This window comes from Salvelinus fontinalis, chromosome 28, assembly GCF_029448725.1.
Source record: "Salvelinus fontinalis isolate EN_2023a chromosome 28, ASM2944872v1, whole genome shotgun sequence".
In the NCBI taxonomy this organism is placed as follows: domain Eukaryota; kingdom Metazoa; phylum Chordata; class Actinopteri; order Salmoniformes; family Salmonidae; genus Salvelinus; species Salvelinus fontinalis.
Window position 1 is genome coordinate 7,328,152 of NC_074692.1, and position 25,573 is coordinate 7,353,724.

The window sequence follows — 25,573 nt, forward strand, 5'->3', positions numbered from 1 at the left end:
ACAGAAATACCTTATTTACATAAGTATTAAGACCCTTTGGAAAGGCACAGACCTGACTATATAAAGGTCCCACAGTTGACAGTGCACCTCAGAGCAAAAACCAAGCCATGAGGTCCAAGAAATTGTCCGTAGAGCTCCGAGACAGGATTGTGTCGGGGCACAGATCTGAGGAAGGGTACCAAAACCTTTCTGCAGCATTGAAGGTCCCCAAGAACACAGTGGCCTCCATCATTCTTAAATGGAAGAAGTTTGGAACCACCAAGACCCTTCCTAGAGCTGGCTGCCCGGCCAAACTGAGCAATCAGGGGAGAAGGGAGGTGACCAAGAACCCGATGGTCACTCTGACAGAGCTCCAGAATTCCTCTGTGGAGATGGGAGAACTTTCCTGCAGCGCTCCACCAATCAGGCCTTTATGGTGGAGCGGCCAGACGGAAGCCACTCCTCAGTAAAATGCACATGACAGCCCACTTTAAGTTTGCCAAAAGGCACCTAAAGGACTCTCAGGCCATGAGAAACAAGATTCTCGGATCTGATGAAACCAAGATTGGCATTCAGGCCAAAGAGTTCAATCATCACGTCTGGAGGAAACCTGGCACCATCCCTATGGTGAATAATGGTGGGGGCAGCATCATGCTGTGGGGATGTTTTTCAGCGGCAGGGACTGGTACTAGTCAGAATCGAGGGAAAGATGAACGGAGCAAAGTACAGAAAGGACCTCAGACTTGGGGGAAGGTTCACCTTCCAACAGGACAACGTCCCTAAGCACACAGCCAAGACAACGCAGGAGTGGCTTCGGGACAAGTCTGAATGGCCTTGAGTGACCCAGCCAGAGCTCAGACTTGAACACCGATCAAACATCTCTGGAGAGACCTGAAAATAGCTGTGCAGCGACACTCCCCACCCAACCTGACAGAGCTTGAGAAGATCTGTAGAGACTAATGGGAGAAACTCCCCAAATATAGGTGTGCCAAGCTTGTAGAGTCATACCCAAGAAGACTTGAGGCTGTAATCGCTGCCAAAGGTGCTTCAACATTGTACTGAGTAAAGGGTCTGTATACTTATGTAAATGTAATAGTATTAGTATTTTTAATACATTTGGAAACATTTCAAAAAAATATTTTTTGCTTTGTCATTATGTGTTATTGTGTATAGATTGATGAGTAAAAAAACTATGTAATCCATTTTAGAATAAGGCTGTAACATAACAAAATGTGGAAAAAGTCAAGGGGTCTGAATACTTTCCAAATGCACTGTAGGCTATTCTTTTCCCATTGGCCTTTCCAGGATGGTTCAAGCAAATATATGGTCAATGTGTAACCCAGTATATGCTAGTACTCTTCTCACCCTGAGTCTGGATGAGGTGGAGGATTTTGGCAGTGATCTGCCTGCCAATTTCAGCGTCCGCCAGCATGGCCTCCCTGTTCAGCCTCTCCAGCTGGCCCAACAACATCAGCACCCTGGAGTTACTGGGAACACTGGGAGAGAGAGACAAAGAGGTTTAATACTTAACATATACCTTGGCATCAGGTCATGCTCTCATAAAGCAAATAGTCTCCAGGGTCGTGATCATTAGGCACCACACAGAGGGGAAAAAAGGACAGAAACAGGGAGCGACTACCTGGACTCGTCCAATAAGAAATGCTTATTTTCCCTTTCTGTTGTGAAACATTTTAAAATATTTTCCATAGTGTGCCCTAATGAACAAAACTATGCTCTGGTTATATTACGCTAATGTGGGGCAGTGAGGCCAAAGGTCACAGCCATGGGAGAGAGAATCTAAACGTAGAAATAGACCAAATGTCTTTCATATGCCCTTATATAGACAGTGAGAGACCAAGGGAGAGAGGAAAAAAAGAGACAAACAGACCAAAATACACTAAGAGCAACTGAGTGAGATACTGCTCAAACAACACAAAAAAGACAAACGCATTTACATGCTCACAGACATATTAGCTAGACTAAACAGCAGAGACAGTCACACTAAGAGAGTCAAACAATCTACCAAGCCCAGAGTTTATCAAAAGTTAGCCTATATATTGAGCTGCCTACCCATTGAAATATTAGGTCTGGGGCTGGCACAATCACTGCATAACCGTGTAGTTATGGATGTCATGAAAATAAAATAAAAGTCATAACAGTTTGAAAAAAAAATATTTACCATATACCCAGGAATCAGGAAGAAATGGATGAAAAATGACAAAGTGGGGACTACCTGGACTCGTCCAATAAGAAATTATTATTTTCGCTTTCTGTTGCGAAACAGCGGACTGAAGATGGGACGGCCGGACTTTGTGCAGTTGAGTCCATTTCTGCGGTAAAAGTCTGAGTCTGGATCCAACAGGACCCTGTATTGACCCTTTTTTGCACTAACTCAATGCACACACACTGGACTCTAACAACACACTCAGATACAATAAAACGTCACAATAAGGTGCTAAGTGTTCGATTTGCCTGCTAGGCGGCAAGGAGACTCCCAGCTCCGCTAAAACCATTGACGCTGCGTGCCGTTTTCAAGGGATTGTAAAATGTTAACTATTTTGGTTGTAATATCACCTCTTGAAGAGCATAGTCAGAACTACACATTCCGGGTTATTCCATGCAAAACAATTGCGCACACTTAGCTCGATCGTCAGAGTTATACAACAAGTAACTGAATGCTTTTCATGATCAGTAAACTTTAATTTTGTCATTTCAGATACGTAGGGTAGCCTCAAGATCTCTCAATATTGGCCACCATGAATTGGATATTTGAGCGATATAAAATGTGAACTATACCTGACCAGTATGAGTGGTTAGGTTAATTTCCCATCTTTTGTGGACTCTGCCTGTCAAGCAGCAGAAGGGCACATATAACGTTATCGATTTATTGTTAACTAATTATGTTTACTTCTCAAGCTATCGGTAGAAAGTTGTACAGTTGGCTAACCAGTGGTAAGTAGACCTAAAGTACTTCTTTCTCCAACCAACGTACGCCTACCTTGCAAAGTGAACTAACATTATCCCCTTTTCAACATTGTTTTTAAGAGTGCTTATATCACGATTGCTGCTGACAGACATTATATACTGATTGATGGACCACGTCAAATTGGCTAGCTAGCTAATAACATATCACCTCAATATAGCTAGTTAACGAGCTAACTTTCAGAGGATAAACTAGATGGCTATATCCAAATATTGTTTGATTTTCTTGGACTTGCCGATGTCAAGCTCTGTCAAGCCCTACGTATCTGAAATTACATGATCAATTGACATTTACTGATCATGAAAAGCAAGCAGTTCCTTGCTGTATAACTCTGACGATAGAGCTAAATGTGGAATAATCGGAAATTTGTAGTTTTGGCTATATGCTCTTCAAGAGGTGATGATTATTAAAACCAAATAGTTATAACATGTATTTAACAATCCCTTGCCACCCAGCAGTCAATCGAACGCGTATTGTGACGTTTTATTGATAACGACCCTGTTATTGTGATGCAATCGTTTCCATGGTGATGTATAATGTTCATTCAAATTATGTTAAATGATGTGGCTCATGCAATGGAATGTATTTTTTTGTCATGTTAGTTGAGTTGAATAGTCCCAGTTCGTATTAGATAGAACGTCGCGGCCTTCCTGTGGGGGAAAACAACCTGAGGCTGCATCACATCCGGCCGTGATTGAGAGTCACATAGGGCGGCCCATCGTCGTCCGGGTTTGGCCGTCATTGTAAATAAGAATTTTTTCTTAACTGACTTGCCTATCTAAATGATGGTTAAATAAAATAAAATAAATGCTATACAATTTTTACCCCATTGGCTCACAGCAAAAACTTCACCCTTTTCAAATGCAATTTTCTTGTTGTCTGCTTGCTTTAGTCAATTATAAAACTACATTTAAGAAAAGTACAACATGTCTAAAGATTACTTTAAACATTGACGTAATATTGTAGGGCTTCCCTCATGCCCCTTTTCATGTCGGTGCTAGCAGCCACGTGCGGTGAACGAGTGCTAGCTAGCTATAGTACTGACCGGAAAATTAAGCTAAACAAGACCAAGAAAACCAACGGACTATACAGCTACAAGTAGTGAGTGAAGTTACACATGGACTAAACTAAAGTTAAATGTCTTACTTGTGATGAAATGTTTTCCACACACATACAGTGCCTTCAGAAAGTATTCATACCCCTAGACTTATTCCACATTTTGTTGTGTTACAGCCTGAATTCTAAATTGATTAAATATATTTATTTCTCACCCATCTACACACAACGACCCATAATGGCAAAGTGAAAACATGTTTTAAAAAATGTTTGCTAATTTATTGATAATCAAATACAGAAATATCAAATGTACATAAGTATTCAAAATTCAAAAATAATTCAAAGACTATGCAAGACTAATGCTAAAGTAACAAAAGGCTAGATATTACAGGCCCCAAACAGTTATTGACCCCAGCAGTGAATATTTGAGAGGAACCTAAAATAGCTACGGTCAAGATGGCATCATGACTGGCCCTGGCTGGTTTAATGACCTATGGTTGTGCTGTCCTTAGACTGATCTTACAGTGTCACAAGACATTGAGCAATCTACAGTGTATAATATGAGGGCAAGGGGCAGTGTGTGAGAGACAATCATCTGGCAGAAAGAAAGAACTGTGTGTGTCCGAGACAATGGTTACTCACCCTTTCTCAGTGGTCATTTTGGGCTTATTCATTTTTTCTCACACACGTCAACATTTCACATCAACTGCAAATAAAGAAAAGCAAGAATCAGCAATGCAACACAGTTGTCATTCCCCATCAGGACTTGAATGTTCACCCCTGTAAATCCCAGTCTATCCTTTCTATTATATCCTGTGGCATAATGAGATCAGCAACATGGAGAGATGGCACGAAATGAACAACCGGTATCGATATATCCAATGTAACAAAATAGGGCCGGTCTTGCTGTCTATCTATCAAGCTCAACTTGTTTAACCAAAACAAAAGGGTGTCCAGTAGAATTAAAGGGCTCCAGTGTCAGGAAACGAAAGAGCTGCGACTATGTAATTAAGCCACTTAGCTTGCATTGCAAGCCAATAGGAGAAAAAAATTGTAAAGAGAGAAGACAAAAGCAGCATGTATGTAGTCATTTGACCTGGGTCATTAATGAGTTATTACCATTCATTATGTTATTGATGATTTAAAACAGTGTGTAGCCTATACTGTAAGCACTATTCCTGTATATAAAATTGGAGGCCATAATTAAAATATTAACAAAGATGTAACGAGTGAACCTAACGTTACATGTACAGCCAGTTGTTGTTAGCCAAGGGGACTGAAATGAAAAACCGAGAGAATCCTGTTCTTCACTCAGTCGACCTGGGCTAGTCTGCCCTGTTGTCCGTTATTTGCCTTTGCAGCAAGCATCTTTAGCTAGCTAACGTTAGCTAACTAGCGTACGTTTTCCACAAAACTATCCCTATTGCCAGCATCAAAGTGTGAATAGCTAAATGTCCCAACTGCTGTAGAAGGGCCTAATCGATGTAGCTAACGTTAAACGTCATCTGGCCAGACTGGCTATCTGCCAAATGTGTTGTTGCAAAATGCACTTATTCAGATCTTCATTCACAACAACATCACCAGAGTTAGCACAATGGGTAGCTAGCTAACTAGCAGTGACCGACTGGTTTACGAAATAACTGGCTGGCGGGTAATACGGACATCACAGCCCCCACTACACCTGCTCAGTGTCCTAGCTAACGTTAGCGTAGCTAGCTAGCGTTCCTGCTAACTTAGCTAGCCATTTGTAAATAATGTCAGAGACATGCACTAATATGCTGAAAAAATATTCAAACATAAACATTTTACGAACCTAGGTATATGGAAAGTTAGTGTTTTCCCATTAGGACGAGGCAATCCCTAGATGTGAGTGTGTTGCCTGAAACGATGCCTCGATGTACAAACCCCCTACTGGGTTGGAGAACTGTCAAGAAGAACTGCCAGGATCCATGAATAACGCGAGAATGCAAATTTTGTTTTTAGATGTGACGCGAAAATATGCGACCAAGCATCTCATAATGAACGCATACTGTAAACGCGGATCAAAGATCAGACATAATGTAGCAATAACATATAGGGCAAAACCCCCATACTGACCTAGAACCAGGAAAAAAAACCTGACCTGAAACCAGCACCTACTGACCCAGAGAGACCCTCCAAGGATTTGCATAGCTATGTTGTGGGACTTCATGTCCCAACGTGCAATATAACGCTAACGTCATATTTGTGCTTCTTCCCGAGCCTCGGACAACTAGCTAGTAACGCTAGCAGTTAGCACGGTATGTATGGTTAAAGATCACGCCAAATGTTGCTAAAATTGGCAATATGTTTCATGCAATGGCGTAATATATATTATCTTTTAATTGTGTGATATGCATGATTAAACATTTGTGTTGATACAGAGAGTCCAAGCTAGCTAGTTAGCGTCAACGACATTATTAGCCCGTTCGTCTGGTTTATGGTTTCCACTAGTTGCCACAGCCACAAAGTCAAAATTCGCTTCATCGTAAAAATTAATGAAAACAAACATTTGCTTTTTGGTTTTAATTTAAGGTTAGGCACAAGGTTAGCAGTGTGGTTAAGGTTGAAAATCACATTAAGAATATTATTTGTAGAAATAGGCGGGGTTTATATATATTTATCATAGCTATTAGCTTCTAACAATGACTAGCTAGTGAAAATACAGCAAACTCGGTGTTTCATTACAAATTGCGATTATCTAGTTATCTTATTGTATGAAACCTTCACAGACCTGATAGTTAGCCAGCAGATCCAACCCGCTTGTTTACAGCTGCGTTACTATGGTCAGACAGGCTTCCTGTGCGTAGATAATGACGCCACTGAGCAGACAGGAGATATGGCTGGAAAATGTACCTCAATCCAGGAATGAGAAATGTGTTGAACTCTGATTTGTCCCATTATCCCTACTGTTACACCGAGAAGATTAAATTACTGCTAATGGCAAGTTGCATTGATCAACAAAGGAGCTAATTGGCTGACACTGCCATTTTAAAATGGCTGTGTGGCTTCTGCTACCTAGCATGAGACGAAAAGGACAGTTTTCCAGAAAAACTGGCAGTCTTTCAATCATCTGTGTAACAGTTGGGATAATGGGAAAATTCAGAGTACAATGCCTTTCTCATCCCTGGACTGAGGTACGTTGTCCAAGCCATATCTCGCGCCAGCTCCATGGTGTCGTACTCTACACAGGAAGCCTGTCCAACCCTAGTGCAGCTGTAAGCAAGCAGGTCGGATCTGCTGGTTAACCTGACAGTCAGCATAGACTTGAAAAAGGATCACTTGCTGAGTCCCCTTGCCTTGGACCCTAGTGACAGACACTTGGATCACTGTTTCAGAACGTTTCCATTGCACTAGTGCCCACAATTAAGGCCATTTTAGGCATTAACTCAAGCTGTTTAGTCACTCTACACATCAGCATGTTAATCCCTCAAGGAGTCTGATCTTACTTTGACCTGTCTGTTTGGTAAAGTGGATATTACACCCTAACAAGTGTTGTATTTCTCACACACCATCCTACTCTTCAATAATGAGGCCTATTAGTTGAAGTTTCAGACTGCCTCAATACCCAAAATAGCTCTGTCATAAAGGCTGAATTGGCTCTGGAAGCCATGTTCTAGAAACATAAATCCCTCTACTTTTATATCCCATCAAAATAATTTCACAAATGGAAAATACACACAGTTTTAACACAGTTGCAGCCAACAGTATTTTTAGTGACAACATGTTTGTGGCGTTGGTCTTCCGTTTACACACAAGTGTTCGGAGATTTAGATAGCCAATTAGCACAGGTAGTCCACTCTGTCTTTTCAGTAAACAAGTGTTGTAATATGGAAATATGGTTGTGTGGGAACCCTAACCCTATAAAAGGTGTGTATCAATTTAGCATTTTATGAAAGATAAGGTCCTTATGCTTCCAAAACCAATGTGTTAATGTTCAGACTGAGGGTCTTAACAAAACTCCCCCCTACAGAAGACTACTTCATCCAGTGACTTATGTGTAATGTAATGGAACTGAGAGACATGATCAAGAGCTAGAACCGACCGTGCTACTTATTTACCTACCTGTGTTTGTGCCTGTTTGACAATGCGTTTCGCATATCAGAGGGTATATCTGTGACCTGTGGACGGTTCTGATAACAAATGCGTTGTTTGCATTGCCGAGCAGTGCCCAGGAAATAATACAATCTAATTGTTATATGCTATCAAAACCAAACATGGATGTCATTGTTTTGCACACACGCGCCGTTCTACTTCCTGTCTGCGACAGCATGGTGCCAGTAGTGCAAGTTTGTGTTTTGATTTGGGAGGGGGGAGTGGTTGCATCTAACAAATGGATGTAATTCTTCATTGGGCACTGCTCAGCGACACAAACAATGAGTTTTCAATTACAATCGTCTACCAATTATGGATATACCTTTGTTTGTGGGAAACGTGTCGCCAAACGGGGACAGTCACGGGCTGGCAAATAACTTGCAAGGTGAGTACATTTTATACAGCTAGACCAGAGTTCCACTGGGTATCAGTCACTAGAACACAGTTCCACTCTGGTCTAGGAAATTGGCTATCTGGCCTATTGAACATCCACACTGAAGTCAGAAGAGAAGTGTGTCATGTACTTCTACTGGGTTTACTTTCAGCTTTAACCATGGTGATGAAGTCATCAGTTGAGGATGATGATGTGGGATGGGGACTGGGTGTCCCAGAGAAGATGAGGAACAATGCAAACTGGGTGGACATTACACATGATTTCAAAGAGGCATGCAAAGGTACAAGGTGTGTGTGTGTGTGTGTGTGTGTGTGTGTGTGTGTGTGTGTGTGTGTGTGTGTGTGTGTGTGTGTGTGTGTGTGTGTGTGTGTGTGTGTGTGTGTGTGTGTGTGTGTCAGTTCTTAGGGGCTTTTGCAACTTGCCTCTCTCGTTTGTTTGTGAGACAGTTCTGAAATACCTGGTAAATTGGGTTTCTCATCAAAAGATTGGTGTAAATCACACAACCAGTAAAATAAAGGCCTGTACAGTACAGCAATTCCTAATGTATACCCAGTGTTTTCAGCTCTGTGGGAATTTGGTGCCACCAGTCTGAAATGCAAGCTGGATGGCATAGGTTAAGATGCCCTGCTGACCCCACTGACATCAATGCATGACTAATTCAAAATTCAATTTAAGTAGAAGTTAGGATTCACCCTTTGTGGTCTAACTCCTATTTGATGATGAGTTCCTGTGTACCTCTTTATACAGTACATGCTGGTGTTACACTGTACTACTGTAACACAAATACTGCTCTGGCTTTCATCCGTATAGTACGGATGACTGAGTACAGTTGCATTTGTTCTCTGTATTTACAGAGCTCAACCTTGGGGAGTTACTCCATGACAAATTGTGAGTATGAGTGTTTGTCTGTTTCACACACTGTTCTAATCAACCATTAGTGAAATACTTAAGTGCTTGCGGTCTGTCTCATTAATGAATACTGGGTATCTATCACTAGACAACACACACACACACACTTTAGGTCTTTCTAATGGCACGTTTTTCAGCAGGTTTGGCCTGTTTGAGGCTATGTCCGCCATTGAGATGATGGACCCCAAGATGGACGCCGGGATGATTGGCAACCAGGTCAACAGGAAAGTCCTCAGCTTTGAACAGGCAGTCAAGGTATGGCTCTGATTCCTGGAGTTTCAGACTGTGAAATGAAAACGTGGTGTTATGTTGAACCTTTAGTGAGGTGCATTATAGTCCATAAAGACTCTTCCCCCTCCCTTTCGTGTCCTCTCTCTCATTCTGTCTTGTCTCTAGGATGGTTCCATCAGAGTGAGCGACCTCAGTCTTCCTGAGCTGATTGGGATCATGGACACCTGTTTCTGCTGCTTGGTCAGTTTTATTGCCTTATCAATTCCAAACTGAATCAACAAACGATCCATAATTTATTACCAATCAAAACAAATGTGTGTGTGTGTAGATCACCTGGCTGGAGGGTCACTCCCTAGCCCAGACAGTGTTCACCTGCCTGTACGTCCACAACCCCGACCTCATCGAGGACCCCGCCCTCAAGGCCTTCGCTCTGGGCATTCTCAAAGTGTGTGACATCGCCCGCGAGAAAGTCAACAAAGCCGCGGTGTTCGAGGAGGTAAGCCACTTGATCCCTTTGGGTTTTTGCACACACACAGTCACGCCAATGGCCATAAAAATTGGCAAACCGGCACCAACAGATCTGGGACCAGGATAACGCACACTGTCTCTCTATCTCCTATAATCCTGTCTATGGGACACAGTTAGGCTTGCAAAATTCCCGGGAACTTTCAATAAATTCCCTGGTTTTCCAGAAGTCCTGGTTGGAGGTTTCCCGGAATCAGATGGGAATTTATTGAAAGTTCCCTGAGTTTTGCAACCCGCTGCACCCTCCTACGTCTTCTGATCTGAAACAACGCTTTGTTTGGTTCTAGGTGTAATATTCAAGATCCTGTTCTATGTTCTGTCTCCAGGAGGATTTCCAGGCCATGACGTATGGCTTCAAGATGGCCAACAATGTGACAGATTTACGGGTTACAGGTGATGTTCATGTGACGGGCTTAGTCAGTGTTGTGGTTCATGTATGGCATTGCCGGTATACATTATGTATGTAGTAATGTGTGTGTGTACCAAATTAACCTTCTACCAACAGGTATGCTAAAGGATGTGGAGGAAGAGTTACAGCGAAGAGTTAAGGTACAGTACTTTCACACTACTTTCTTTCCGTGAACTAACAACACGACTACACTCTGGCAGAATGGCCAAACGCATTACTGAATAATATCGCTCATCCTTAACTTTCAATGACCGCAAGTGTGTACAGTACCACCAACAGAACTGCACAGCTTATCCATCACAAGTTAACTCCTCTTCCTCTCCCTATCATTCCCTCTTTTTCTCTCCGGTAGAGCACACGCAGTCGCCAGGGCGAGCAGCGGAACCCAGAGGTGGAGTTGGAAGTAAGACTGTCACTCTCTCCCTATGGGTATATCCACCAGTCCACCTTATCGTCTCTCCCATCTAATGGTCTTAAATCGACCCCTAACCCTCATGCCCTATGTACTGCTGATCTAAGAGGCTTTGATAGGTCTAAGCAATATGGTCAAAATCCCACCGTGCTTATCAGAGGAACACTTATAGCCTTATCTATACACCTATCAAATTATTTCAGTGTGCATAGGGTGTAGTGTAGCGTTCTAGGGGTCGATTTAGGCTTCGGCATATATCCCATGCCTTCTGCCATGCCCAGTCCACCAGAGCTAAGAGTGAGGCAGCCTTTCAGTGAGACAAGCCTGGAATTTGCAGCCGTTTCTCAAAATAAAAGGAATGAGCATTGTACGACAGAGCTAAATCTGTGTGTCCCTAGGGTCTACAAAGATATATTGTGTGTTTTTGCGATTGCGTGTGTGACTTAACCCTTTCCTATGCCTTTCTCAGCATCAGCAATGGATAGCACTTTTCAGTAGGATCAAGTTTACACGTCTTCTGCTGACAGCGCTGATCGCCTTCACTAAGAAAGAGGTAACACACACATTTAGCTTCACTAAGAAAGAGGTAACACACACATTTAGCTTAGCTTCACTAAGAAAGAGCTAACACACACATTTAGCTTAGCTTCACTAAGAAAGAGCTAACACACACATTTAGCTTAGCTTCACTAAGAAAGAGCTAACACACACATTTAGCTTAGCTTCACTAAGAAAGAGCTAACACACACATTTAGCTTAGCTTCACTAAGAAAGCGCTAACACACACATTTAGCTTAGCTTCGCTAAGAAAGAGCTAACACACACATTTAGCTTAGCTTCGCTAAAAAAGAGGATCATGTGCATACCGGTATGCTGATTTGATTTTTGATTGGGTCGTGTAATTGGTTGACTGATGCGTAATGTCATGTTGGCTCTGTCAGACCAGCTCAGTGAGTGAAGCCCAGAAACTCATGCAGCAGGCAGCAGATCTCCTCCCAGCCCTCCACTCCAGCATTGAGCATGGCATTCAGTACCAGAACGATACTACTAAAGGAGGTAACACGCGCACACACACTACACTATGGCACCTAGGCCCAATGTGTCCGTCACTACCGTAAGAGGCAATGTTACACTCGTTGGAGAATCTCTGACCGCATTTGAGCCACTCACAGTTCTGAACCCTGACCCCCCCCACGTTCCAGATCAACCGATCATGATGGGGTTTGAACCGCTGGTGAACCAGAGACTGCTGCCCCCCACCTTCCCCCGCTATGCCAAGATCCTCAAGAGGGAGGAGATGGTCAACTACTTCAGCAAGCTCATCGACCGCATCAAGACCGTGTGCGAGGTCATCAACACAACTAACCTACATGGAATTCTGGTACTACGTCTGTAAATACTACAATAATAATTAGAATACTACATTCTGACAATAATGGTCTGCCTGTTAAAGCATTTGCTAAAGGTTTATAGTAATGTTTTAATGTTCTGCTTTCAGGACTTTTTCTGCGAGTTCAGTGAGCAGTCCCCTTGCGTCCTCTCCAGGTCTCTGCTGCAGGTAAGCAACATTCTCTCTCGTGATTGGTGCGTCTGGACAATTCTCTCCTCTGATTGGTCCTGTTCTGATGAATCCCCTCCCTGTCTCTAGACAACGTTCCTGATAGATAATAAGAAAGTGTTTGGGACCCAACCAATGCAGGACTTGATCAAAGACGCTCTGAGGTACTTTGTCAGCCCGCCGGTGCTCTCCTCCAAGTAAGTCATTGATGATTGGAGTGTTTCTTTCTATGACCCAACCTTCAAATGCTTTAGAAATGCATCCTTCCTACCGTCCTTGAAGTCATAAGAGATCTGAATTGGTTGGAGTGGTGTTTAAAATGGTGGCAATGTTGCTTTCACCTATCAAAACACCACAAAGGAAGGAAGGATATGTATGTCTGAGGTATTCGAACAGGGCCTACGAGTTTGTGTTCAAGCTCTATCTCTAGAACTGACTGATCCATGCGTTGCCTCTGCAGGTGCTGCCTGCATAATAACCACCAGGCCAAGGACTACATTGACTCCTTTGTCACACACTGCTCAAGGGTAAGTCACCTGGCTGCGTTCCAAGACCTATTTTCTCTATATTAATGCCACAATCCTTCATTTGTGTGTTTTTCCCCCCAGACCGAACGGCATCCCCGCCACTTGGTTAGCTATGAAGTTGAGGGGTGGAGCTAGGGGAAAATGTAACCACTCAAAATTCATAGATGGAGCCGTGGCTCTGACTATCAACGTGATAGTTTTAAACATATTCTGAAGCTATTATAGGCTTACACTGTTTTTCTCTCCAAACAATGGACTGAAACGACCTTGTTCGTTTTCCCTGCAGCCCTTTTGCAGTCTCATCCAAATCCACGGACACAACCGCGCTCGGCAGAGAGACAAACTAGGCCACATCCTGGAGGAGTTTGCCACACTGCAGGATGAGGTGTGTGTGTGTGTAAGAGAGACAGCGTTTGCGTACGCGTTGCTGTTTAGTGTCGTGAGTGATCTAAAATGTGTATGTGAGTGCGCGCACGTTTGACTGCATGCCGCTGTTCTCCTGCGGTTGACTTATGGGACTGATGCGGCGGCGCCCCCTGCAGGCAGAGAAGGTGGACGCGGCGCTGCACAGCCTGCTGATGAAGCTGGAGCCCCAGAGACAGCACCTGGCTTGCCTGGGCACCTGGATCCTCTACCACAACCTGCGAATCATGATCCAGTACCTGCTCAGCGGCTTCGAGCTGGAACTCTACAGCATGCACGAGTACTACTACATCTACTGGTGAGGAGTGCGCGCGCACGTGTGTTCCAAAGTGCGTGTTCCATGTGTACACTTGACTGAGGTGTGTGTTTGTGTGTAGGTATCTGTCAGAGTTCCTGTACGCGTGGCTCATGTCCACTCTGAGTCGGGCGGACAGCTCTCAGGTGGCTGAGGAGCGCCTCCTGGAAGAGCAGCAGAAAGGGCGCAGCAGCAAGAAAACCAAGAAGAAGAAGAAAGGCCAAGGGGGTCAGGATCAAGTCATACATTATTTGCATTGCATTGAATACATCTGGGAGTACACCGCCCGCCCCCATCCATTACTTGTTCCTCAATAAGAATGTGTTTGCGCCTGCAGCTCGCCCCCTTAGCAGAGAAATCACCATGAGCCAAGCCTACCAAAACATGTGTGCTGGCATGTACAAGGTAAGCGCACACACACACAAACTTGTCCTACACATGTTATGGGTCCTCTGCCCTGGCTCAGTTGCAGTCCCGTTTTCATTCCAGACAGCATAAACACACACACACACACACACACTGAATTCCTGTCTCTGGTGCAGACTATGATCGCCCTGGATATGGACAGGAAGGTGCGGAAGCCGCAGTTTGAGTTGGACAGCGAGCAGGTGCGCTACGAGCACCGCTTTGCCCCCTTCAACAGCGTGGTCACTCCGCCGCCAGTCCATTACATCCAGTTCAAGGTAACGTAGTGGGTCACCAACCGTTGCTAGCTAGGATTGTGCGCTTGCGTTTTCCTGTGTCTGTGGTGCATTCCAGGTCAACATAATTGCAGACACGCTGCAACGAATATCAGGAATTACATGTAATAGCGGAGATATAAAAAAAAAAGATATATATAATCTGTAACGTGACCCGTTTCTCTCCGTGTGTATCGGCTGTAGGAGATGTCCGATCTGAAGAAGTACAGTCCTCCTCCCAAGTCAGCTGACCTCTACATGGCGGCCAGCAAACACTTCCAGCAAGCCAAACTCATCCTGGAGAACGTCCCCACCCCCGACCCAGAGGTCAGCAAACCCAGCAGTAGGAAAATAGATTGTGCCTCCTGTTAGTGGGTCTGAATTGCCTCTTTTAATTTGCTGATTGTTGCAGGTGAATCGGATCCTAAAAGTTGCCAAACCCAACATTGTGGTCATGAAGCTACTTGCTGGGGGGCACAAGGAGACAAAGGTAACAACACATCATAATGCAATGAGCAAAACTTAAACAGAGTATTTGGGGAATTTAAACATTTCTGGGGCATTATTGTTGTTTGGTAATAAGAAAAATGGTACTCCCCATCTCTAGGTACTACCAGAGTTTGATTTCTCTGCTCACAAGTACTTCCCTGTGGTCAGGATCATCTGAATCCAAGCCCTGCATTACTATGACAACTCAAACCCAGTACCCTCCTCCCTGACCCAAGTGAGCCCAAAACGGAGACCAACTCAACAATATTCCCATCTGTGTTACTCTATGTCACTCTGGTAGGACAGAGACAGCAACATTGTTATACACTGCTCAAAAAAATAAAGGGAACACCGCCTTTGTGCAAGGAGGTGCACTGCCAGAGCCCTGCAAAATGACCTCCAGCAGGCCACAAATGTGCATGTGTCAGCATATGGTCTCACAAGGGGTCTGAGGATCTCATCTCGGTACCTAATGGCAGTCAGGCTACCTCTGGCGAGCACATGGAGGGCTGTGCGGCCCCACAAAGAAATGCCACCCCACACCATGACTGACCCACCGCCAAACCGGTCATGCTGGAGGATGTTGCAGGCAGCAGAACATTCTCCACGGCGTCTCCAGACTCTGTCACGTCTATCACATGTGCTCATGTGCTCAGTGTGAACCTGCTTTCATCTGTGAAGAGCACAGGGCACCAGTGGCGTATTTGCCAATCTTGGTGTTCTCTGGCAAATGCCAAACGTCCTGCACGGTGTTGGGCTGTAAGCACAACCCCCACCTGTGGACGTCGGGCCCTCATACCACCCTCATGGAGTCTGTTTCTGACCGTTTGAGCAGACACATGCACATTTGTGGCCTGCTGGAGGTCATTTTGCAGGGCTCTGGCAGTGCACCTCCTTGCACAAAGGCGGAGGTAGCGGTCCTGCTGCTGAGTTGTTGCCCTCCTATGGCCTCCTCCACGTCTCCTGATGTACTGGCCTATCTCCTGGTAGCGCCTCCATGCTCTGGACACTACGCTGACAGACACAGCAAACCTTTTTGCCACAGCTCGCATTGATGTGCCATCCTGGATGAACTGCACTACCTGAGCCACTTGTGTGGGTTGTAGACTCCGTCTCATGCTACCACTAGAGTGAAAGCACCGCCAGCATTCAAAAGTGACCAAAACATCAGCCAGGAAGCATAGGAACTGAGAAGTGGTCTGTGGTCACCACCTGCAGAACCATTCCTTTATTGGGGGTGTCTTACTAATTGCCTATAATTTCCACCTTTTGTCTATTCCATTTGCACAACAGCATGTGAAATTTATTGTCAATCAATGTTGCTTCCTAAGTGGACAGTTTGATTTCACAGAAGTGTGATTGACTTGGGAGTTACATTGTGTTGTTTAAGTGTTCCCTTTATTTTTTTGAGCAGTGTATATGTCCCATTATGGCACCTGAGATCATGGCCATCTCCATTTTGAAGTAGTCCATTTTCTTCTACTCCTTCTATGAGTTGGTAAACAAACTTAAAGGTTGCATACTGCCACCTATGGTGTGTTGTTTAAATGGATATAAAGCCAGATTTACTACCACCTGCAGTTATGGAATGTTTTCTGACTAGTATAATTCATTGGCTGATCCTTCCTGATGACCTGGATGGAATTATGTGATCCTTCCTTAACCCATATGAAGTCTCACCCAGTTGACTACTTCAAAATGGTGGAAGTCCTCAGTTGCACTGCCCTTGCTAAAACCGGCTTTTGGGCCCTAGAGTCCTCTACCTCTGTGGCATTGACCCACAAAGGACTACAAATACCAGACATCGCAGAGGACTGACTGAACTACATCCTCCACAATTCCCAAAACAAACTTGACTATGGTATTAAAATTATTTATTTTTTGTAATCTCTGTCATACACTTCCTCAATAAAAACCTATTATTATTTAACAGTTCAAAAAATGTGTTCATTGACTGTTCAGTAAGCAACAAATCCATTGTAACAATCTAACGGCAACAAAAATCCATTGTACAAAATTAAAAACCTATCCACAAGCAAAATATGTTCAACCATAATTTCCATTTGAACTATATAAAAAAATATACAAAACGTTTGTATTTGAAACATTTATAGTAGTGGGTCTGCCAGGTACACCAAGGATGCACAGAGGTGACTTTTTTAATCATCATAATTCAGAAAAAGAAACCATATCAATAAGTTACAAAATAGTTATGTTGTGAGCAGGACACATGTTGGTCAAAGCTTGAATCATCCCTGCAAGCATTTCAAATGATAAAACAAAAACCTCATTACATTTTTCTAGTTTACATTTAGTCCATTTACCAAGTTGCGAGTTACTTCAGAGTACAGAATGAAATTAAACTATTTTTCTTTCTTTTTTAACCATCTACCAATAGGTGTACTTCTTTGCAAGGCATTGGAAAACCTCCCTGGTCTTTGTGGTTGAATCTGTGCTTGAAATTCACTACTCGACTGAGGGACCTTACAGATAATTGTATCTGTGGGGTACAGAGATGGGTTAATCATTAAAAAAGTAATGTTAACCACTATAATTGCGCACAAAATCAAATCAAATGTTGGTTGCGTATACATATTTAGCAGATGTTATTGCGGGAGTATCGAAATGCTTGTGTTACTAACGGTGCAGTAATATCTAACAATACACAACAATACACACAAATCTAAAAAGTTAAAGAATGGAATGAAGAAATACAGTACATACATATAAAGTGGGTAAAACCATATGTAAACATTATTAAAGTGGCCAGTGCTCCATCTCTATGTACAGGGCAGCAGCCTCTAGCAGCCTTGGACTGGTAGCCGGCTAGTGACAGTGACTAAAGTTCAGGGCAGGGTACTGGGTGGAGGCCTGCTAGTGGTGACAAAAATGTAAGTCTGATGGCCTTGAGATGGAAGCTCTTTTTCGGTCCCAGCATGATGCACCCGTACTGACCTCGCTTTCTGGATGGTACTAGGTTAGACAGGCCGTGGCTCGGGTTGCTGGGATCCTTGATGATCTTCTTGGCCTTCCTGTGACATCGGATGCTGTAGGTGTCCTGGAGGGTAGGCAATGTGCCCCCAGTAATGCATTGGGCAGACCGCACCACCCTCTCTGGAGAGTCCTGTGGTTGCAGACGGTGCAGTTGCAGTACCAGGCAGTGATGCAGCCCGACAGGATGCTCTCAATGGTGCATATGTAAAAGTTTGAGGGTCTTAGGGGCCAAGCCAAATTTCTTCAGCCTCCTGAGGTTGAAGAGGTGCTATTGCGCCTTCATCACCACACTGTGTGGTTGGACCATTTCAGATTGTCAGTGATGTGTACACCGAGGAACTTGAAGCTTTTGTGGATGGGGGTGTGCTCCTTCTGCTTCTCCTGAAAGCCCGTGATCAGCTCCTTCGTTATGTTAACGTTGAGGGAGTGGTTATTTTCCTTGTACCACTCCACCAGGGCCCTCCCCTTCTCCTTGTAGGCTGTCTTGTCGTTGTTGGTAATCAGGTCTACCACTGTTGTCATCTGATTAAGTTGGCCACGCAGTCGTGGGTGAACAGGGAATACAGGATGGGGCTGAGTACGCACCCTTGTGTTGAGGATCACCGTAGTGGAGGTGTTGTTTCCTACCTTCACCACCTGGAGACAGCCCGTCAGAAAGTCCAGGACCCAGTTGCACAGGGCGGGTTCAGACCCAGGGCCCTGAGCTTAATGATGAGCTTGGAGGGTACTATGGTGTTGACGGCTGAGATGTAGTCAATGAACTGCATTCTTACATAGGTATTCCTCTTGTCCAGATGGGATAGAGCAGTGTGCAGTGTAATTGCGTCACCCGTGGATCTATTGGGGCAGTTTGCAAATTGCAGTGGTTCTAGGGTGTTGGGTAAGGTGGAGGTGATATGCTCTTTAACTAGCCTCTCAAAGCACTTCATGATGACAGAAGTGAGTGCTACGGGCCATTTAGTTCAGTTACCTTTGCTTTCTTTAGGGCGGCAGGTAGCCTAATGGTTAGTGCGTTGGGCCAGTAACCAAAAGGTTGCTAGATCGAATCCCCGAGCTGACATGGTATAAATCTGTCGTTCTGCCCCTGAACAAGGCACTGTTCCTAGGCCGTCATTGTAAATAAGAATTTGTTCTTAACTGACTTGCCAGTTAAATAAAATAAAAATGTTACAGGAACAATGGTGGACGCCTTGAAGCAAGTGGGGACAGCAGACTGGGATAGGGAGATTGAAGGAGAGCTCACAGTCCTCGGGAGCGGCACTGGCCCGCATTGTGGGCAATGTGTTTCCCTCAAAGCGGGTGAAGAATGTGTTTAGCTTGTCCGGGAGCAAGACGTTGGTGTCCAGGACGTGGCTGGTTTCCCCTTTATAATCCGTGATGGTCTGGAGTTCCTGCCACATACGTCTCGTATCGAAGCTGTTGAATTGCGAATTCCGACTCCACTTTCCAGTTGACTTTTTGCCTGTCTGATTTCCTTATGGAGGGCATAACTGGACTGTTTGTACTCAAGCGTATTCCTAGTCACCTTGCCATGGTTAAATGTGGTGGTTGGCACTTTCAGTTTTGCGCAAATGTTTTTTGGTTAGGATAGGTTTTAATTGTCCCCTAGACACTTCCTGATTGAACTTTTGCCGTGTTCAAAACAACTGGAAACTCAAATCTCCAACTTCAGTGCGTTCAAAACAACTGTGAACTCAGGGGGAAATAAATAGACTCCGAATGGGCAAAATCTATTTGAACGATCATCCAACTCGGGAACTCGGGACTCTTTCTAGAGCTTTACCGACCTGAAGATCACTGACGTCATGATTTGACCTCATATTTTTTGGGGAGTTCCCAGTTGTTTTGAACGCGGAATCTGTCACTGTGTCAGTGTATACGTCAATGTTATTCTCAGAGCAGAGGCATCCCAGAACATCCAAATCATCAAAACATTCTTGAAGCATGGATTCCGATTGGTCAGACCAGCATTGAACAGTCCTTAAATAGTGAGTCCACGCAACTTATTATGACTTATGAAGCACATTTTTACAACTGAACGTATTAAGGCTTGCCATAACAAAGGGGTTGAATACTTAATGACTCAAGACATTTCAGTGTTACAGTTTTTATAAATGTTCAACTTTGTCATTGTGGGGTATTGTGTGTATGTAGATAAGTGGCATAAAATAAATATATTCAGGCTGTAACACAACAAAATGTGGAAAAAGTCAAGGGTATAATGTACTTTCTCAAGGCAATGTATATGGAATACATATTGGCTTATAGAGCAAAAACTATACTAGATGCCGCAGTAAAGGTATTGTAGGGAATACTCAGTAGGGTCTGCAGAATCCGTGTATGGTGTCATTTCATGGGGCTGTGAATAATACGGAGTGTTGCTGGACTTTTACTCTGCCCAGCACAGCCCCCCCTGAAAAACTGAACATATTTGGTTAATAGAACCCCAACTGACTATTTTCCATCCCAGTTTATTTAAGACAGAAAGTCATGTTTTGTCTTTACCAGTGTGTGGTCTTGCAATAACTAAAATATAACATCATATCAATATGCTTTTGGGCCACATATTTGGAGATAGGCCCGACAACATAACATTCTAAAAGGTTAACTGTCCATGGTTCTGTGTCTCACTGTTCAAATGTCAACATAAAGCTTCCTATGACCTAACCTTTTGTTCAAACTCACCTGTTTTTGTTTTCTAGGGACTCTAGTGAGTAGACTGGACTCTGGTTTTATGGAGACAAAATGGATCATTTATAATTATATTTGTATCATATAGTGTCCAGGCACCCCGTTTTAAGCTGTTTGACCACAGTAAAAGTCTAGCAACACTCTGTATTATTCAGAGCCTCGTGAATTGACACCATATATAGATTCTACAGACCCTACTGAGTACTCCCCACCCCACTTTTACATCGGGACAAAGATTTTTTTTTTCTTCTTCTTTATAAGCCCATAGTAATACATATATATATATATAAAAAAGAACTACATTTTAATGCCTATTCCACCCATGCTCTACCAAGGTTTTCCAGCACACAGGTTTGACCTAGTGCAGTAGCTATGTTGGTATTGTACTTCAAACTACAGTAACTTCCTTAAACAGACTAATTCATACTCTTAGAGGACATGCTTCCACAATAATTTGATTTGTACCGCATACTAAGTAAAGTATTGGATTCTTCACACACTTGTGAAGTGCACCAGACCCTCCTGCAGCAAAGCACCCCCACAACATGATGCTGCCACCCCCGTGCTTTACGGTTGGGATGGTGTTCTTTGGCTTGCAAGCTTCCCCCTTTTTCCTCCAAACATAACGATGGTCATTATGGCAGTTCTATTTTTGTTTCATCAGACCAGAAGGCATTTCTCCAAAAAGTATGATCTTTGTCCCTATGTGCAGTTGCAAATAGTAGTCTGGCTTTTTTATGGCGGTTTTGGAGCAGGGGCTTCTTCCTTGCTGAGCGTCCTTTCAGGTTATGTAGATATAGGACTCGTTTTACTGTGGATATAGATACTTTTGTACCTGTTTCCTCCAGCATCTTCACAAGTCCTTTGCTGTTGTTCTGGGATTGATTTTCACTTTTCGCACCAAAGCACGTTCATCTCTAGGAGACAGAATGCGTCTCCTTCCTGAGCGGTATGACGGCTGCGTGGTCCCATGGTGTTTATACTTGCGTACTATTGTTTGTACAGATGAACGTGGTACCTTGAGGCATTTGGAAATTGCTCCCAAGGATGAACCAGACTTGTGGAGGGGTACATTTCTTTTTTTTTTTTTTTTTTTAGATCTTGGCTGATTTCTTGTGATTTTCCCATGATGTCAAGCAAAGAGGCACTGAGTTTGAAGGTAGACCTTGAAATACATCCACAAGTACACCTCCAATTGACTAAAATTATGTCAATTAGCCTATCAGAAGTTTCTAAAGCCATGACATTTTCTGGAATTTTCCAAGCTGTTTAAAGGCACAGTCAACTTAGTGTATGTAAACTTCTGACCCACTGGAATTGTGATACAGTGAATTATAAGTGAAATAATCTGTTTGTAAGCAATTGTTGGAAAAATTACTTGTCATGCACAAATAGATGTGCTAACTCAATTGTTGGAAAAATTACTTGTCATGCACAAATAGATGTGCTAACTTACTTGCCAAAACTATAGTTTGTTAACAAGAAATTTGTGGTGGTTGAAAAACGAGTTTTTATGACTCCAACCTAAGTGTATGTAAACTTCCGACTTCAAATGTCGATATTCCATACAAAATCAGCTGTTTCCAGCTACAATAATCATATACAACATTAACAATGTCTACACTGTATTTCTGATCAATTTTATGTTATTTTAATGGACAATAAAATTGCATTTCATTCAAAAACAAGGACATTTCTAAGTGACCCCAAACTTTTTAACGGTAGTGTGTAATATATAGTACCAGTCAAGTTTGGACACACATACTCATTCAAGGGTTTTTCTTTATTTTTACTATTTTCTACAACGTAGAGTAATAGTGAAGACATCAAAACTATGAAATAACACATGGAATCATGTAGTAACCAAAAAAAGTGTTAAACAAATCAAAATATTTAATTTTTTAGATTCTTCAAAAGTGGCCACCCTTTGCCTTGATGACATTCTCTCAACCAACGTGATTTGACGTCATTTTATCTGTGGCCAATGACCTTCAGCCGTCTTAAATGGGCACTTCTAATGTAAATCTATGACAGTACCCCTTGGCTTTAATTTTCATGCTCTCCCCGTAGATTTTGCGGTAACGTAGTGTCCCCATTAGTGACGGAACACTGAGCCAATCACGGCACAACTAGAGAATGTTACCAACCCCTACACTCTGTATTTTCCGCTGGCTGCCCCACCACCACCACCACCACCACAGAAAGCACTGTTCTAGACTCAAACACCTGCATTTTGGAACTGCCTTACTCAAGAAATCAAAAAAAGAGACTGTATGCGGCTTTATTAACAAAATTATAAATAAAAAAATTTGCAAACTGATGTGACACATTAATGTCAAAATAACATACAAACATTTGTATTATTTACATTTTTATTTGTTGGAGCATACATTTTTTTCTGTGGAAAAACAAACATGAGCCAATCATGGGATGCACTGCAGTTTGAAGTAGTCACGTTTTAAAACGCCACACTGTAAGGATGTGCACTGTGTCAGAATTAGTCTCTAATCATATGAGAAATGGATTGCTTACCACAAAGCTCTGCCACTGTATTGCCTGGAGGAAGCCTTCTGTCAAGACAGGAGGACATTAAAGAGAACTAAGGGTTACTTTATGTTTGTATTCTTATCTTTTATTATGCAACTTGTTGTTGCATTGTCGAGAAGGAAACTGCATGTAAGCATTTTGTTGGACAGTGTATACCATGTGACTCCTGTACATGCTTCTAATAAAACATTAAACTTGAGAATATTCATGGAGGACAATGGAAGTTGACTTCAGTCTTTATTCTTTATATAAAGATACACGTTTCGTCCTGTAGGAAGACATGAGATTTCCATTAATTCAATGGGATCATTTTACTGGTCCTCCTTGACGACTGCTCTCTCCTCTGTCGTCCAGTGCGTTTAGCAGTGCGCAACGGGATACACCTGCTGGCTCTGGGGCGTGACTGCTGAGAAACACCTGATCTCTGGTCTTTGAGGGCCGGGGGTTTGATCCAGGAGTACTACAAAATAAAACACAGAGCATATACGACTGAGAAATTACACACAACACAATACGATGCGTGTCATACCACTTTGAATTGATCATGGACACAGTTCCCAATGTTTCCTTTAATAGCCAGGAGCAGACACACCCCTACCTGAGAGGATTGACCGTTAGCATTTATGAGAACTCTTTCGATCACAATCTTCACCAGCTCGTTGTCTGTGTGAGGAGATGGGGAAGAAGGCCTCATATTAGGCCTAATACAAACTATCAAAGATCATTGCAGCAAGCCTATTAGATATAATTATTCTGATATGTCTACTACCAGAAGATATGTTTTGACAGGTGCCGTGAGTGAAACAATCCCCTCCACTCAGAGCAATATGAAGTTGGAACTTACCCATTAAGCGGTTCTACCTGATGTCAAGGACACAGAGAGTGGAGTTGGACTTCAGAGCCTCCAGCAGAGACAGTGCCCTCTCGTTGGACAACCCACACTTCTGCAGATCCACGTCAAGGAAAACAATTCCAAACTAGTCAATACCACCAATAATAAATACGTTTTGATACGGTGTGCCCTAATGAACAAGACCCTGGATTCAAGCTCAAGGAAAGATCCCGAATAACTGACTTGAAAGAGGGTCAGTGAGAGACTGAATGTGTCCCCTAACCTTTGACCCAGAGGTCCTCAGCAAGCTCCTGTGCAAGGGCCGGCCACCACTTTGTCTCCCACCAGGGTGTTGCAGTTGAGAGTGACCCAGTAGAGGCCTCCCATGCCCTCAAATTCAGGCCTTCGGTACCTCCGAGACGCGGCCTAGGCTGCACTGTGCCTACGCATGGCTTGATGCTGCAGTGCAGGGGAGAGGTCAGTCAACGGGAGCTCACACAAACAACCACAAATACCACACAATAAGGATGCATGATTCTGCCCATGCAATTGTTGAATGTGTAATGACTTCAATACAGATCTTCTCTGAGTATGTCATACTCGCCATCACCATTAGAGGGAAACAGAGCTCTGGCAGATAGCTGAACATTAGAAGACACAAATTAGAGAGAACACAAACAGATCATGTAAACATGTTGATGTAGCCTTAACACAGTGAGCCAAGTAGATATTTTCCAAAGAGACACTTTTGGCTAAACCCTGGTGAGTAACAACAAAGGAGTGTTAGTGGGTGCACTGAGGCACCTTAGGTTGGTTCAGGTGAATGTGGCTCTGCAACTTGCTACCTTGGTGAGAGTGAGAAAGTCTATCTCTCTTAATGGAAGACCACGCAGTTGGAAGGTATTGAGGTTTTGTTAAGCTGTCAGACACTCTCAGGGTACCTTACAGTATTCTCCTTGGAGCGGATGGCTAGAATCTTCTTCCTATAGTCCAACATGTACCTTTCTGAGATGGGTAGAGAGATGAAGGTAGTCATTCATTTTCCAGACAGAGATCGCACAAGGAATTAGGACAGGGTATGAAGCAAGGGGCTCCTACTTAAAGTTTTAAGTTGGTTAGCCTACTTGATGCTTACCTGGCTCTGCGACACCGAGTCTGTTTTGGTAGCTGCTGCTGACTGTGAAATGGTGTAGCTGTTAATTGACGGTCAGAGATTTGTCCGTTTCAGCCAATCCCCGTTGAAGTCAAGCATCCCTTGACTCAGGTTTGCCTTGACTGCTGGCAATGAGTGTAGGGAGTTCAGATGTGTAGCTTTCTGTCCAATTAGATACTTTCTGGAAAATATTTCTGTCCATTGGGGGACACCTTTTGGCTCCAGAGCACCCAGAGACAAATGTTTCTTATAGACTCTTTTAGCTGCTAGCTAGCTTCACTTCAAAAGTAGCTAGCTAGTCTAAGTTCAGTTCTGCTTTGGTCCGGTCTGAACTGGCTTTGATTTCAACGTCCACAGACGTCCGGTCCAGACT

The 25,573-nt window shown here is 43.4% G+C and overlaps 2 protein-coding genes across 6 annotated transcripts in view; one reads left to right on the forward strand and one right to left on the reverse strand.

The window, feature by feature from the left end:
- Positions 1–6,869, reverse strand: part of LOC129826028 (cytosolic carboxypeptidase 1-like) — a 42,857-nt gene extending 35,988 nt beyond the window's left edge. For 3 of the 4 annotated variants that reach the window (XM_055886295.1, XM_055886294.1, XM_055886292.1), the window contains exons 1-3: positions 5,832–6,136; positions 4,661–4,724; positions 1,345–1,475 (exon numbers count right to left, since the gene is read on the reverse strand). In XM_055886295.1, the coding sequence (XP_055742270.1) occupies positions 1,345–1,475; positions 4,661–4,692 (163 nt within the window). In that variant the 5' untranslated portion in view covers positions 4,693–4,724; positions 5,832–6,136. Of the gene's footprint in view, positions 1–1,344; positions 1,476–4,660; positions 4,725–5,831; positions 6,137–6,770 lie in introns of those variants that run through there. The other variant, XM_055886293.1, reaches the window with a different exon arrangement.
- LOC129826029 (N-alpha-acetyltransferase 35, NatC auxiliary subunit-like) lies at positions 6,193–16,925 on the forward strand. Of its 2 annotated transcripts, none has more exons than XM_055886296.1 (23): positions 6,193–6,297; positions 8,677–8,805; positions 9,380–9,413; positions 9,572–9,689; positions 9,831–9,905; positions 9,994–10,161; positions 10,517–10,583; positions 10,696–10,739; positions 10,952–11,002; positions 11,481–11,564; positions 11,953–12,067; positions 12,214–12,392; positions 12,510–12,569; positions 12,660–12,766; positions 13,030–13,096; positions 13,383–13,481; positions 13,639–13,817; positions 13,897–14,042; positions 14,152–14,219; positions 14,357–14,497; positions 14,699–14,821; positions 14,907–14,984; positions 15,102–16,925. In XM_055886296.1, exons 2-23 carry the CDS (start codon positions 8,685–8,687, stop codon positions 15,159–15,161), a joined length of 2,184 nt encoding a protein of 727 aa, XP_055742271.1. In that variant the 5' UTR covers positions 6,193–6,297; positions 8,677–8,684; the 3' UTR covers positions 15,162–16,925. The 2 variants fall into 2 exon arrangements, with proteins under 2 accessions (XP_055742271.1, XP_055742272.1); XM_055886297.1 differs by having other exon boundaries at positions 6,194–6,297; positions 9,575–9,689.
- The last annotated feature ends 8,648 nt before the right edge of the window (positions 16,926–25,573 follow it).

What these genes read in the sequence shown, in the direction of transcription:
- LOC129826029 (XM_055886296.1), top strand. Translation starts at nt 8,685, where the DNA reads ATGGTGATGAAGTCATCAGTTGAGGATGATGATGTGGGATGGGGACTG. An exon ending in AAGCCGCGGTGTTCGAGGAG is followed by an intron (nt 10,162 to 10,516) that starts GTAAGCCACTTG and finishes TTCTGTCTCCAG; the next exon opens with GAGGATTTCCAGGCCATGAC. An exon ending in GAACGATACTACTAAAGGAG is followed by an intron (nt 12,068 to 12,213) that starts GTAACACGCGCA and finishes CCCACGTTCCAG; the next exon opens with ATCAACCGATCATGATGGGG.